Source organism: Polypterus senegalus, chromosome 10 (assembly GCF_016835505.1).
Source record: "Polypterus senegalus isolate Bchr_013 chromosome 10, ASM1683550v1, whole genome shotgun sequence".
Classification (NCBI taxonomy): domain Eukaryota; kingdom Metazoa; phylum Chordata; class Cladistia; order Polypteriformes; family Polypteridae; genus Polypterus; species Polypterus senegalus.
In genome coordinates, this window is record NC_053163.1 from 129105152 (window position 1) to 129121068 (window position 15917).

Consider the following 15917-nt stretch of genomic DNA (forward strand, 5'->3'; position numbering starts at 1 on the left):
TCAAATGAATAGCCACAAAAAGTTAAGAGTGAAACTGGTTAGTTTTGATTCACATAAAGTTTTGCGAAACTGAAGCTATAATTCATTTCACAGGCGACTTTACAATTGTGAAACTCTAGACTAAAGATTTTTTGAATGTTTTAAAGGTTGTAGCTACATAAAAGTACTACTACTTCCTAAAGCCTTCTTCACACTTCTCTGTTGATCTGTGTTCTATTCTACAGCTACATACAGTAGCTCATCTAATCTGTGGCACAGCAGTAAAATCAGTTTTATTTATACTCTCATTCACATTACCATGGAGGACTGCAGTACTTTTTAAAAAAATGCGACATGCTGCATATCAGAACAGAAGATTATGAATATTACTGTGTTTTCTTCACAGAAGAACTCCGTATAAAAGTTGGGGGACTAGAAAAATGCCTCTGATGAAGAGGGTCTACAGAGGCTGACATTATGTGCAGATTAGCAGATGGGTTACAGTTTGTCATTGACAAGTGATGTACAAGAGTGATGCAAATTGAGGCACTCAGTGAGGAACTCATTGTATATAGGATGGGGCATGGTGCCTGTAAAGCCCACTTATCTTTAGCGCTGTCAGGGGGAAAGACAAAAATGTGAAGTGAAACTAACAGACAAAAAGAATGGACACTACAGGATGAGAAGATCATTGTTTACTCTGATGAATCCTGCTTCTTACTGGACGGTATGACCAGAAAAAGGGAAAACAGGACACTATGCATCTACCATGCAAAATGTGAACATTGTAGGCAGGTGGTGCCATTTAACGTGGGTGATTCAATGGCACACATGAAGTCTTTTTATAAGAGTAGAGCAAGAATGTCTAAATATTATGTGTTCCCATTTTAGTACCACAAACTACAGAAACACCTCAAAGGATTTCTTACCATAGTATTTAACCAAATTATACTTTGTTATTGTAAAACATCTGATGACTAAAAATGATGTACAGTAATCTGAAGCTCAAATTCAGACTATTTAAAATGACTGAACAAATTACAATATCATTCTATAAATTGTAAAGTTGTGCAGGGTATGAACTTACCTCTCTGTCCTAAAATTAATACTCTACAACTCTCACCATTTTTTGAATGAATTTACTACAACCTAATACTATGCTAATTGTAACAAATGAAACATGAGGTCTATCACTTCCAAGTCAGACTTGACGCTCATATTTATCTATGCTCAGATTTTAACATTATTGGCTTTGCCAGTTAACATCATTTACTCACCTCAGTCTTTCTAATTTACAGTTTAGGCTTTTCAGCCCCTCACACAGTAACTGGACTCCTGAATTTGCCAGTTTATTATCTCCGAGGTGCAGCTCGGTGAGACGTGAGTGTTCTGTACAGAGAGCTGAGGAGAGGTCCCCACAACATCCAGATGTGAGACCACATTTATCCAGCCTGTATTGATGAGAAAAAGACGATAAATTGACCTCTGATATTGTGGAACAAGACTGAGAGCCATACACCTTACAAAACACAGAATGCTCGTTTATGGCTTTGTTAGGTTCTCAATTCATTCTGGATACAGCAGCCCATATGGTTTAAATCTTAGTATATGATGCTACAATGTGGCCTTTAAAATATCTCTTATGGTTAAACACAGCATTTTATCATACCACTTATATTGTGTTTGCTCTTCTTTCTTGCCAAGACTAATACACAGAATTCTGACAAGGAATTGTCTTCTAAGCTTTAGTTACACTTTATATTTAATTGTAACTATTGATATTTTTACTTATTTGCACTGTAACTGTAATTCCTTTTCAATTACAACATGAATAAATGTTTTGAGCTGCCAGCCTGTTTAGATAGTTGGTTTGTAAAGCTTGTAGCACAGTTAAATGAATTTGTTAACGACATCAAGACAAAAGCTTTGCTCACCAAAGTTTCTCCAATTTACAGTTTGGCTTTCTCAGCCCCTCACAAAGAAGATGCACTCCTTCATCCCCCAGTTCATTTCCTTCCAGCTCCAGTTCCATCAGAAGTGAATGCTCTACACAAAGAGCTGAAGAGAAAGACGTGCAACACTCATGTGTGAGCTGACAAAATGCCATTCTAAATGTGGGAAAATGAAAACAAAATAAGATTCTTTCACAGGAAAGTGTGTTCACATAAATAAATGGCATTTCTAGAGAGAGGTTTCGGTATCAGTCAATAATGGAGGACTCACAAACAGCCACGGGACTGGTTTCTTTAGTTGTCTAAACTTGTAACTTGTAAACAGATTAAACTATAATGCTTAGGCTTATTTTCCTTTCTGTGTGTAAATGACAGATGCTTTTAAAAGTATTTTTTTTATACCAAGTTCTTAATGCAAGCCTTTTTATACATTAGACTTACCTGTACATGAAGCTTTTAGAGATTTTAATGAAATAAGGAAACAGTTTGGAAATGAGACATAACAATAGTGGGAAAACATTTGTTATCCTGCAACACTATCATTAGAAAGAGAAGACCATACATATTACAGATAGCTGGGTCTACAGAAGTGTAAACGGTAGCAAAGCCGTTTCACAGGCAAGTGTATAATCCTTATCTTGCTGCAAATGAATCTTGGTCATTTACATAGTTATTGAATATTTTAAACTTCACGATATAAAGTATCTCATGGTAGGTCATTTTTGAAATAAAGTCTTTTCAGTCTAGAGGGTTTCATGGGACTGATTTTCAATCCACTTCTGCCTACATTGTAAATGTTTCATCCCACATGCCTAAACACTTCAGGCCCGTCCACATCACCAAAATGACATTTCACTCCATGAAGTATTAAGTGGAGTCTTGGAGGGATTTCAGAAGGAAAATAAACTCTAAAGTCAATCAAGGGCTGCATAAATCTAGGAGGAGTAGAAGGAGTAGCAGTCGCACTGTTGCATTTACAGAGGACAGTACCAATACTACATGGAATTGAAGACCCGGTGGAAGAAACTGGCACACATGGACAGCGACATCTTCTTCTTACCATTGTTGTTTCTTGTCCTAGTGTGTGGATATAAACACAGGAAACTTCAGTTTCTGTATTACATCTTGCCTGAAGAAGGAGCCTGAGTTGTCTTGAAAGCTTGCATATTGTAATCTTTTTAGTTAGCCAATAAAAGGTGTCATTTTGCTTGGCTTTTCTCTACATTCATAATGGCTAACACGGTACAACACCCTAGTACTACAGAGGACAGTGAAATTCTTAAATGTATAAAACATTCAGACAAATAAAATCCACTAATTTATTTTCTGGTATCTTTATAAGTTAGTTTCGTGCTTAATTGTGACTGTCAGCTTAGCTTACAGCAATGCTTAAGTGAGGTAGCTTACTTACAGGTTACTGCGTGCTAAAATGTAAGAAGATATTACAGTGACCAAACAGCCCCTGTTTTTATCTCTTATCAATGTGCTTCACACACACACACACACACACACACACAATAAAGCTCAGTTTATATATGGATAAATTACAAATTTTCATGTTCAACTGAAATTAAAATCTGAAAGAAAATGTGCCCTATATATAATAAATAATGTACCCCTGTATATAAAATTTGTGTGGTAGCTATCCACAAAAAATAATAAACAGGAAAACAAAGAAAAAAAGAAAATAAAGGAAAGAACACAGGGAGAAAACAAAATACCCAAAAACAGAGAAAATAATAAAACTATAGGCTTTCTGAGCCTAGCTATGCAAATCTTAAACTCTTTCTGCCTGGTTGGGAGGCCCACCATCTTATGCCTTTTTACCAAACCTGACTGCTTACTTCTTAAGCCAGTGGAGCCTTTGTCCCTCTGATTCTAGACTCGGCTTGATCTCTGGCATAGCACTGCCTTAAACCTCATCCCACCATGACTTCCAGCTGAGCCACTGACAATCCCTTTTCCTACAGATATTCTTTACACTGTTACTTCATGCTTTAAAACAATTATGGGTTATAAAAACAGCTTGTTACGTTCTAGATTTGACTCTCTGGCTCAAGGTATGCTTCCCTGTCTTATTAGTTAGTAGGAAATGTGTCTGAGATAAACAGATAACACAGACAACCAGAGTGGGGACATGTTGCATGTTGGTAGGATATACAAGCAGGAATTTCACTATTCTCTGTACATGTGACCAAACTACCACTACTCCTTCTCCACCTCTAAGCCAGAAAAATAAATGTTCAAATGTAATTTAAATAAACTGCTCATCTCTAGCTCGTATGGATAAATCCTTATTTAATTTTACTTGTGATGCTCTAGTATATGGATTTTGATGTAATGAAGATTTAAATAATTTTAGTACTTTAATCCAAGCATAAACATCTTCATCTAAGCACACAGTTTACTCACCTCAGTCTGCGTAATTTGCAGTGTGGACTTCTTAGCCCTTCACATAACTGAATTGCACCTGAATCCTTCAGTGTATTGCTTTCCAAGTCCAGCTCTTGTAGTTGTGTGTATTCTGAATTTAAGGCCATGGAAAGAAACTCACATCCTCTAGCAGTGAGATCACATGACTCTACTCTGCATAGACAAGAACAGAGAAGAGTAGCTTACAGATAGACAAACCCCTTCGAAAATAACAACATACAATCTCGGCATGCTGGAGTTAGTAGTGCAGGAGCGAATGAAGACAAAACTGTAGGTCAGTAAAAACAATGGTGCACATCCTCTCTCTGATACTCTCATTGAGCATTCTTAGTTAATAAATTATTAGTGTGTAAAGAAACACTACTGGGAGTCCTTCATATAAAACTACAGTAAAATGCCTTTATAATGCCTCACTGTGACTGCTCTCTTATCTTTAGCCAAGTCTGAAGTTCACTTCTTTTTTGTATATACATATACATATATATATGTATGTACACACACACACATGTTGTCACACACATGCACATGGGAGGTAGCTAAAGGGCTTGATCGGGATATAGCAGAGTGCACTGACTCTTTTTCTCGCTTTTCTACAGACCTACACAAGATGTCAAATCCAAGGGTCACCAGGTGGTTTCTTGACCTACAACCGTACAAGTTCTCGCTCGTTCACCATCAAGGTTCTCTTCATGCCATCGCTGATAATCTTTCTCGGGTTCACGACCTCTTGGTCAGGAACGCCCGACCCGATTGGTCTGGGGTGAGGTGGGGGTGGGGGTGGTGGGGGCCTTGTCACACACGTGCGCAAGGCAGGCAGCTAAAGGGCTTGAATCAGAGTAATTCCGAGCCAGACCTGGATGAAGTAGAGTACACTGACTCTTTTTCTCGCTTTTCTACAGACCGTTCACGAGACATCCTGCCTGATTCTGATGAGATCAGGCCTGCTTCCACCCCTTAGATGTCACTTCCGGGTCCAAGCCTATGGATGAAGGCCCTTCTGGGTCTGGCCCCGAACCTATGGAGGAAGACCCTTCAGGTTTATACATAAAACAGATAAAAGGGACTTAATTGAACAAGATAACACTTTTTTGAACTTTTGTTGTTTACTCAATAAACAGTTATCCAGCACCAACTGTCTACCAACTTCTTTTTTTGCAATGACTGCAAGCAAACACTTCAAGCATTGGTAGGTTTTTGACCATGAACTGCTAGTTGCAGAACCAGATAAAGTACTGTATCTCTGTCAGATTTAGGTGTGGATGTTGAATAGGCCAGTCCAAATCTTTTACTTCTTTTGAGCCATTTTGATGTGGACTTAGTTTAGTGTTTTAGATTATTGCCTTGCTCTATGATCAAATATTATTTTGCTCCAGCTCACAAAAGGATGACCTTATGATGTCTCTGAAACAGAACAGAAATGATGATTTCTTCAATGATGGTATATCTCTCATTTTCTAAAACACCAAAGTATCCCCATGGCGTCACTCTACTACCACCATGTATGACTCTTGAGTGTTATTGCTGAAGAATGATGAATTCATTGGACAAAATAGGACCTATGATGTCCAGATGTTCTGCTTTTGTGTCATGTGTCCATAGAACATTCTCCTAATCATCATCCAGCTGCTTCTATGTTGTACTTGAATAGCAGTGGTTTCTGCCTTGTAGCTCTCCAATTACATCCATGTTTGCCAAGTGTTGTTCTGATTGTGAAGTCAAGAATACTGACCCTTGCTGATTCCAGAGAAGCCACTTGATTTCTCATTGTGCCCCTGAGTAATGTTTTGATAGGATGGCCACTGCTATGAAGATTCATTATTGTTTCACGTGTATTTTCATTTGAAAATTACTATTCTCACTGTGGCTCAGTAGAATCCACTAATTTAGAAATTGCTTCGTAGCCTTTTCCATATTGACAGATATCACCAAGTTCTTTTGTAATTCTTTTGACAGTGACATTATATATATATTTATAAATCAATGACTGTAATATTCCTGTTAGTTATAAGTGTTTCTCTTGAGTCTTTTCTGTACTGCAGAGAAGTTGCTGAAATTAAACTGAAAACTACAAGCACGCATTAAAATGCACAGCCATGTCTGCAGAACATTTAAAAATTCTCCTGTTTTTTCCTGTTTGTGTTGGAGTTCTTATGCTTTAAAAGTCACATATAATATCCCAAGCAACACAATGCACCCTTTTGTTTACTCACTCAAGTATTTGTAATTTGCAGTTTGGTTCTCTGAGCCCTTCACATAGAAGACGCATTCCTTCATCCTCCAGTTTATTGCCTCTCAGCTGCAGTGCAGTCAGTACAGAGTGTTTTGCAGACACATAAGATGAGAGATACTTGCAACATTGAGATGTCACACAAGACGACTCAAGGCTGCAGAAATAAAAGGAAAGGAGGAGAAAACAAAACAGGATACCAAGACATGCAAACTGACAGAAAGGGAAGATCCTTCCATTAAATCAGCATTGCTTCCAAGTATGGATATCTTGAACAAATATTACAATGTGTGGTATGCTGATTAGCACATGCAAGTAAGAATTTCATTGCACTCTGTACATATGGCAATAATGACTCTATAAGTAATAAAGTCTAATTTTAATATGTAACCCAGTCTATCAGATTGTTCTTCAGTGAAGCTACCATGATAGCCAATTAGTAACAATTGTGCACAACTACTAACAGATGCATCAGACTTACACTACAGTCACAAAAAACAGGCAGATCACATGACACAGTTTTAGGTTCTGGTAACTTTACTTAGAACACAGAGAACAAATAATGAGTCCTCTGCTATAAACATCCAAATATTTGTTTAGTGATGGTCAACTAGGCTCATGTTTCCTTGTCCAGAATAAATAAATTAACCTATATAAAGAATGTTTTACATTATCATACCATACTTAGAAAAAGCATGAACAACTGTGGTCTCACTGTAGTATTTTTATTTAAGCTTCATCTTCTAACACTGCTGTTAAAAACGTCACTGTCCATTATTAGACTAATCAGGCCATTCTTTGATCTTTTCCTCTAAACATCATTGAGTAACACATTAAAAGTAACATGTGTTACATAGTTAGATTACTTTTTAAAGTAATGATTAATGTAATGCAATACTTATTTTAATGAAGTTAGTTAGTTAAATATAAAACACATATGCATTACTGTGTTAATACTAAAGCATATTCCCAACACGACCAAAAATATATACAGACGAGGGATATCCAGAAAAAAAGGTTACATGCGTCCTGGAGGGTGCAGGGAATTTTTTTTTTTCGAAGGTTGGCATACCTCTGTGTAGGGGGATCCTAACGGTCAAAATAAGCCCGGGACCGCATCAGTCAGTTGTGAAATGTCATCACAGCAAGCGAGTTCGTCAACCTCTGCTGAGGCCGTTTGCTCCACCTTACGCCGATGCGAGATTCGTTCGGTCATCAAGTTCCTCAATTTGCGTCGCAAATCCGCGACCGAGATCCATCGTCAGCTTGTGGAAACTTATGGACCTGAGGTAATGTCACGTCAGCATATTTACAAGTGGGTTAGGTCGTTCAAAGAAGGTCGCACTGACATTCATGACGAAGAAAGGAGTGGGAGGCCGTCTCTCGTTTCAGAAGAGCTTCTGCAGCAAGTTGATGAAAAAATTTGCAGTGATCGTCGTGTGACGATTGACACCCTTGATGAAATGTTCCCACACATCTCACAAAGTCTCATGGGTGAAATTGTCTCAGAAAAACTTGATTACAGGAAGCTGAGTGCAAGATGGGTGCCAAAAATGTTGACTCCAGAACATCACCAAAATTGCGTTTTGGCTGCACGTGAATTTATTCAGCGTTATGAAATCGAGGGTGAGGCGTTCCTTGACTCTATTGTGACTGGAGACAAAACTTGGGTATGTCGCTATACCCCTGAGTCCCAACAATGGCGCCATACCCATTCCCCATCAGCCAAAAAATTCAAAGTTCAGTTTTCAGAGCGGAAGATTATGGCATCTGTCTTTTGGGACAGAAAAGGGGTTTTGTTGGTGGATTTCATGGCCAAAGGGACCACCATCAATGCTTAAACATATTGTGAGACCCTAAAAAAATTGAAAAAAAAGATTAAAGACAAAAGGATGGGAATGCTGACTCGTGGTGTGTCCCTCCTTCACAACAACGCCAGACCCCATACTGCTCGTGTGACTCAGGACCTGCTTGTGTCCTTTGGATGGGATATTGTTACCCACCCACCCTATTCCCCGGACCTCGCGCCCTCAGATTTTCACCTTTTCACCAAACTGAAAGAATTCTTGGGTGGGAAAGCGTTTTCCAACGATGAGGAGGTGAAGGAGACAGTGGAGAAGTGGCTTTGGAGGTGGAGCGGAGCGTATTCGACGAGGGTATAAAAAAGCTGGTGCCCAGGCTGAAGAAGTGCATCGAAGTTGACAGCGATTATGTTGAGAAATAAACACATATTTTGGAACATACCCTGTAAATTTGGTTGAAATATATTCATTTTTCGATTTTTAACAGCTGTTGTAACCTTTTTTTCTGGATATCCCTCTTATATACTGAGTTATTCTACACATTCCACAAAAGCATTGTGTTTATTTAGTAATATCAAGCACACGCATGTGCTCAAGTCATCTTGTAACAGCCAATGAAGAAGAGGATAAGTGCGTGCATACCATGCAGTGAGGTGAAAAGTGAGGGTGTTTCTAAGTTTCGATCAGAATAAGATATGTGGGATGTTTCAGTTGGAGTTTCAATGAGGATGATTTTTGAAAATTGATGTTAGGTGGAATGCCCAGTGGAAGCTGGCAGTCTTTTGGCCTTGGAACCCCTGCAGATTTTGCTTTTTTCTCCGGCTTATTTGGAGTTTTTTTTTTTTGTTATTTTCTCTGTCCTCCCCTGCCATATGACCTTATAATCATATTGACCTGTAGATACTTAAAAACTGTTTCTATATATAAGGGCTTTACTTTTCTATTAATTGTATACTGTATCTATCTTATGTACTGTAAGTGTGTATTATTTATTTTTTGTATGTTAATTATTTATTATTATCCTTTCCTAATTTCCTTTTTTGGTCTTGTAACTCTTTCTTTGAAATCTTCTAAAACACTTTGAGTTAAATCCTGTGCATGAAAATTGGCTATAGAAATAAATGTTGTTGAAAATTACATCAGACAGTGGGGGTCCTTACTGGAATTTCATAGTTGGAGGTACCAGTACTCATCCATGTACACTAGGACAAGAAATGGAAAACTACTGCTACTGCCCACTTCAAGCCCTACTTCCTCAAAGTTCAAATATGGGCTAAGGAACTAATAAATGCTGGCCAGTGAAATGTGCAGTTTGTCATACAAAAGAAGAAGTTGTAACTCAGAAGTAACACACTGTAATGCATTACATTTTTTGATAGGTAACTAAATAACATATTTTTATGTAAGTAATGAGTAATGCAATGTTCCCCAAAACTACTAAGCATGTATAGATTTAATCCCATAAATCCAAAAAACAATCTATGCACGATTTTAGAATGTAAAAATGAAAAAGAATCAGTCATTCATGCATATGAGTCTGAATGGGTGCGGTAGGGAGCCCTGCAATAGACTAGCACCCTACACCTAAATCAGCTGACACAGTCTCTGACCACCAATCAAACGGATTTGAGAAAGACTTGAATGAATGTGTACAAATCAAATCTATTAGCAATGCCGCAGTCTGCCCTGAGTCTTTTCATCTGTGCACTAAACACAACGTTTTATAGTATTCAATGTTCTTACTAAAACCGTTTTCATTCGCACGATCTTTACTCACTCCAGATTCTCTAACTTGCAGTTTGGACTTCTTAGCCCCTCATACAGTAGAGCCACTCCAGCATCTTTCAAGTTGTTGTGTTTTAGAACCAGATTTGTTAAGTGAGAGTCATCTGCACAGAGAGCCAAGGAAAGAGATTCACAGCATTCATATATAAGATTGCATGCTTCCATCCTGCAGAGATAAGAGGAGAAGAAGAAGAAGTAAAGACCTGCTGGACATTTCTTTCATGTTGGCTTGTGCATGTCTAAAATTAAACTCAGTAACTATTACTATTTCAGGATCGAACAAGACAACATGTAGTGCTACTGAACACTTGGTTACCCTTTAGTTGTTGGGTTTGGCTGCATTTCCATAAGTAACTCCCACTTACTCCAATTGGCCAAAGACAAACTATCAACGTGATTGGCAAATCATAAACAAGTTAGAAGATGTATGCATGGCATAACATTCAGGTGCATTCAAGGACTCAATGGACAGAGTTCAGTTGGTAGGTTCTAGAGCCTACTTGATGCATTTCAGGGTGGCAGGTACCAAAGACTCTCTCACCAGGATTGGGCAAAAGGCTGAAAACAGGCCTGGGCTGACAAGACCATCACAGGGACCACTGTCACACATATACACACACGCTACATTTTCACTTAGCATAATCCAAACAATTAATTAATTTCACCTTTGCTTGAACTTGTCTGGCTGTTGTAACTTTCATGAAATTTAACTTGCAAAGCTATACAGTTATGAAAAAAGTTAAGGAATAACAAAAGACATTCTCACAGTGACTGATAATTATAGATACCAGGTGAATGTGGCACTCTGAAGGTAAATTTTAGGATAAGCAGATTTTCAAAGCAACAAGCCAGGACACTTGTATGCCCACACATAATGTTTAATGGCTACCTTATCTCATCATTATCCATGAGAGAACATGTCAAAAAACACTTTCACTAATGAACATACATGATTCCACACAGTGGATGATGTAGAAACAAAAAACTGGCTGTGCTGTTTGTTTTTGTCTGCTTTTTGGTCCTAGTCACAATGCTGTCCAAATTTAACACAAGCATCTTCCCCCTTTTGAAATTTTGACTATTATAGGTATATTACTTCAATGACAGGGTTGAGGGGTGGAGGTATGGAGGTGTACATAATGTTCTAAATATATTATAAAATTGGGGCTCTCCATGTCATCACAGTAAAATAGAAAGTCATTGTAATCTGCAGATAATGGTGCTGTGAGGTTGGTTTAGTGTAAAGTTATTATTGAGTAAATGTTTACTTATTCTTGTGCAGAACAACACAGGGTAAAATCACAGCCAAATAACCTTTTGTTTTCCTTGATTGCTTGTTTTATGGCTACGAAGGTCATTTAATGTACCTATTATGACTTAGAGCATCAGTAAGAATGAGGTGTTGATGCACTCTTTCTTTTTTGCTTGCGCTCAAGCTGCTGGGAAGACTTCAGAAAGCAGAAACAACTTGCTGATACAGAGATTTCCCCGCAGGCCCAACTGGACTTACTGATACAGGACCGCCATTCTGCATGTTCTCAGATAGTCAGTGACGATGACTTCCTACCCACATACAGCCTACTAGTGCTTAATTAATTTGTACTGGGGATCTGTTTGCCATCAGTAATGACTATTGGATGTGTAAAGGAGGAAAATAATCTAAATATAAAATTTGGTGTAAACTTCAAACAGTAATTTGGAGTTGAATTCTCTCAGAATGTTTCTTCATTTAATGATAGATGAGTTTGTAAATTTGCTAATGCTTTTCAATAGGTGATTTTGAAATTTTTCAACTGTGTACAGAGTGATCTGTTTAGGGATAGCTCAACAAAAACTGAGCTGTATGGATAAATTTCCTTGTAGAATAAGTGTGCCACATTTTAACAAAACTGGTCCACAGTGGGCTGAGTTGTTTCATGCTGACAAACAGACTGAAGACTTGGGCTATCACAACAGGTGCTTTGCGCATTATATGCTAACACACCTAAAAATGAGTCGGTGTGAACATCCACATGAGTGTGAACTGTGACAGAAAGGCTCCAGATCCAGGGTTGGTTCCTGTTTTGCACCTGATGTTATCAAGATAACTGATGGCTACCTCTGGCCATGCAGTGGATAAGTAAATTTACAAAACCAGCCAACCCGTGGCATACTATACGCCGCATAATCAGGCTGGTTTTTTAATGATTTTTAAGCACAGGGAGAAAATTAACATTTGAAAAATCGGAAATGTAATAAATCAGCAAGAAAAGCAACATTGTAACAATGCACGGAACGAACCAACACACAATCGTCCGTGCGGTGCTGAGGTGCGGAGGGTGGAACGGGAGGAGAGGAGAAGGACGTAAACTCCGCTGCCTCTGTCATGCTAGTCTGCTGATTTCTCGTCCAGTATGCACTGGCTGCTCATGTGCCCACCTCCAACTAGTCACTCGAGTCGTTGTCGTCTTTGCACAGTCCAGATGCAGCTGTGACTCACGTAGACTTTTCATTGCTCTGTGCAGTTTTGGCTGCCTTTCTATATATAATCAACCAAGACACCCGACCACGGTAGTAGCGAGGTGGGAGGGCAGTGTGTACAAAATGCAGAAGCATCTAAGAAGACGCATGTTTGTCGCAGATGCGAATTGCTGTATGTAGCATGTAAAACAGTTTGCTCTTGTGCACGCGGTCGTGCGTCGTAACCAAAAACTCGTTTTTTAAAGACTGCTTACTTCATTGTGTATACGACTGTAGGTGAATGAAAAGATGTAACTCTGGAGAGGGCAACACACAATACATCGTTTTACACACTGCATACAGCGATTCACATCCGCGACAAATATGAGTCTTCTTAGATGGTGCTGTCGCGTCCACCCACGCTCTCGAAGCACACACACTGCCTGGTCATGTGCCCGCTCGCAAGAGCAACTAACAGAGACTCGACCACCAACTGTAAGACCATGGGATACCCCTCGCAAACTGCACTACACACCGCATACAGCGATTCACATCTGTGACAAACAGTTTTACACACTGCATACAGCGATTCACAGCAGCGACATGATTTTTCTTAGAAGGTTCTGTCGCGTCCACCCTCGCACTTGAAGCATACACACTGCCTGGTCATGTGTCCGGTTGCAAGAGCAACTGACAGAGACCCGGCCACCGAGTCTAAGACAATGGGAAACCCCTCGGAAACTGTTTTACACGCTGCATACAACGATTCACATCCGCGACAAACAAACTGTTTTACACGCTGCATACAGCAATTTACATCCAAGACAAACATGCCTCCTCTTAGATAGTCCTGCCACGTCATGTGGTGCCTCTGTGTGAACCGGTCAGGCACAGAGAAGGTCAGCTGCTGAGAGAGCATCTCAACTGTTGCAGGGCCTGCATTGGTGAAGCAGGTGAGACGGTAATGAAACAGAGGCACAGGGCTTATTGGTTTTTAAAGACTGCTTCCTTCATTGTGTTTTAACCTCAGTTTTAAAGGATTGTTTTAAGGATCCTATGGGATACTCCTCGCAAACTGTTTTACACGCTGCATATAGCGATTCACTTCCGCGAGAAACATGCCTCTATGAACAGTCAACGTGGCACAGAGCTGCATGTGGACTCTACGACAGACGAACATAAATGACACTGTTTTTCCTGTGTCGTCGGGTCCGAGTTGGTGGGCGTGGTTCTGCGAGTTGTCGTCGTATCCAATGGTCTTAGAGTTGGTGGGCATGGCTCCTTCCTGCGTGCGCCATGGGCGTCTCACTTGTCGGCGGTGTAGTTTCACCACACACCCTTTATTTTACAATAATATTTACAAGTAGTGCTCACGTGCACCCCCAGTGCCTCTCGCACCGTTCCCCCAACTGTCCAGGCCACACAAGTCCAATGCCTCTCTCCTGGCCGCCCCCCGTCCTCTCTCTAGTTCTGTCCTCTTCCACCCGACATCCACTCCTGACTGGAGGGGGACGGCCCCTTATATGGGAACCCGGATGGGCTCCAACTGCTTCCCGGCAATTAGTCATAGCCACAACCCAGTGTGGCGGAAGTGCCGGCTGAGCACCTGGAAGCCATCCGGGTGTCCCCTGTCGTCTTCCCCAGCACTTCCTGGTGTGGCGGAAGTGCTGGGCTCCAGGGATATGCAGGCATTGGGGCGCCGCCTGGCGTTGGCCACGGGTCCCTACAGGGCTGAGGCCCCCTACATAACCAGGACGGACGCCCCCTCACGGTCTGGAGGAGGCGCAAGTCCTGCTCCGGTCCTCCTGGGCGTCCCGGCCGGGCTCCAGCCCCGGCCAGGGACCACAATATATATATATATAGCAAAATACCCGCGCTTCGCAGCGATGTCGTGTGTTAAAGAAGTTATGAAAAAGAAAAGGAAACATTTTAAAAATAATGTAACATGATTGTCAAAGTAATTGTTTTGTGTATTTGGCGGCAGCGTCATGAAGTTGTTTTCGTCTAGCTGCATCAGAAAATGTACCACGATGTCCGACACGCCTCCTTTTTACTGTTTTCTCATAGCTTGGATTGCTGCTGTCATAATGGGTTTGAGTCTACATATATATATATATATATATATATATATATATATATATATATATATATATATATATATATACAAACATATATATATACACATACATATCTTCATATCTATATACATACAGTGGCTTGCAAAAGTATTCAGCCCCCTTGAACTTTTCCACATTTTGTCACATTACAGCCACAAACATGAATCAATTTCAATGGAATTCCACGTGAAATACCAATACAAAGTGGTGTACACTTGAGAAGTGGAACGAAAATCATACATGACTCCAAACATTTTTTACAAATAAATAACTGCAAAGTGGGGTGTGCGTAATTATTTAAAAATAACGTAACATGATTGTCAATGTAACCATTTGTAAGTAGTGCCTGGAGGATTCAGTCTGGAGAAAATCTAGAGACAGTGTGTGTATTAACTTGTGGATTTTTCTGTGAGTATTTGGTGGCAGTGTGACGAAGTTGCTTCGGAAGATGGCGTTAGCCGCGGAGCTCAGCTCAGAGTGAAATGAGGTGAATGGGAGGGGAGATGATGACGTGCACCCCCCACCCGCCTTAACTGTCAATCCCCCAAACACAGTCTCTCGGAATTTGCATAAGCACAGCCTTTGACCAGCAATTTGAACTTAGTTAGAAAGTGATCAAAACTGTCGTTTATACCCTGTGTCCTCTCATTAAACTTGTATCCCGCATTAGCCGTGGGCATGACAAATGCCAGTGGCAGCCTGTCTATGAACTTAATTTAAACTTTAGGTTTACACCGTGCTTTGTTTCCGAAGTAGCTGTACTCATGAATATGGTTGTATGTGTCACTCGCTCGCTTCTTATTGTTTCGCTGCCTTCTCAATTGTATAATGCATGTTTTCTTCAGCGCTTTTTGGAGCTCTTCCTGGTTTTCTACGTAATGCGTTGACAGTCAGTTCACGTGATTACGTGGGAGGCGTGATGATGTCACATGAAACCCCGCCCCCCACGGCCATCGAGCTCAACTCCATTACATTATATGGAAAAAAATAGCTTCCATTTATGACCATTACGCGTAGAATTTCGAAATGAAACCTGCCCAACTTTTGTAAGTAAGCTGTAAGGAATGAGCCTGCCAAATTTCAGCCTTCTACCTACACGGGAAGTTGGAGAATTAGTGATGAGTCAGTGAGTCAGTCAGTCAGTGAGGGCTTTGCCTTTTATTAGTATAGATATATATAGATG

General features: G+C 40.1%; 1 protein-coding gene across 6 annotated transcripts in view; it reads right to left on the bottom strand.

Annotated features, from left to right (window-relative positions):
* LOC120537574 (NACHT, LRR and PYD domains-containing protein 3-like) overlaps window positions 1–15917 on the bottom strand; it is a 57716-nt gene that overhangs the window by 10197 nt on the left and 31602 nt on the right. For 5 of the 6 annotated variants that reach the window (XM_039766614.1, XM_039766610.1, XM_039766612.1 and 2 more), the window contains 5 exons: window positions 10171–10344; window positions 6575–6748; window positions 4344–4517; window positions 1914–2087; window positions 1257–1430 (listed from right to left, as the gene is read on the bottom strand). In XM_039766614.1, coding sequence (XP_039622548.1) covers window positions 1257–1430; window positions 1914–2087; window positions 4344–4517; window positions 6575–6748; window positions 10171–10344 — 870 coding nt within the window. The remainder of the gene's footprint in view (window positions 1–1256; window positions 1431–1913; window positions 2088–4343; window positions 4518–6574; window positions 6749–10170; window positions 10345–15917) is intronic. The other variant, XM_039766616.1, reaches the window with a different exon arrangement.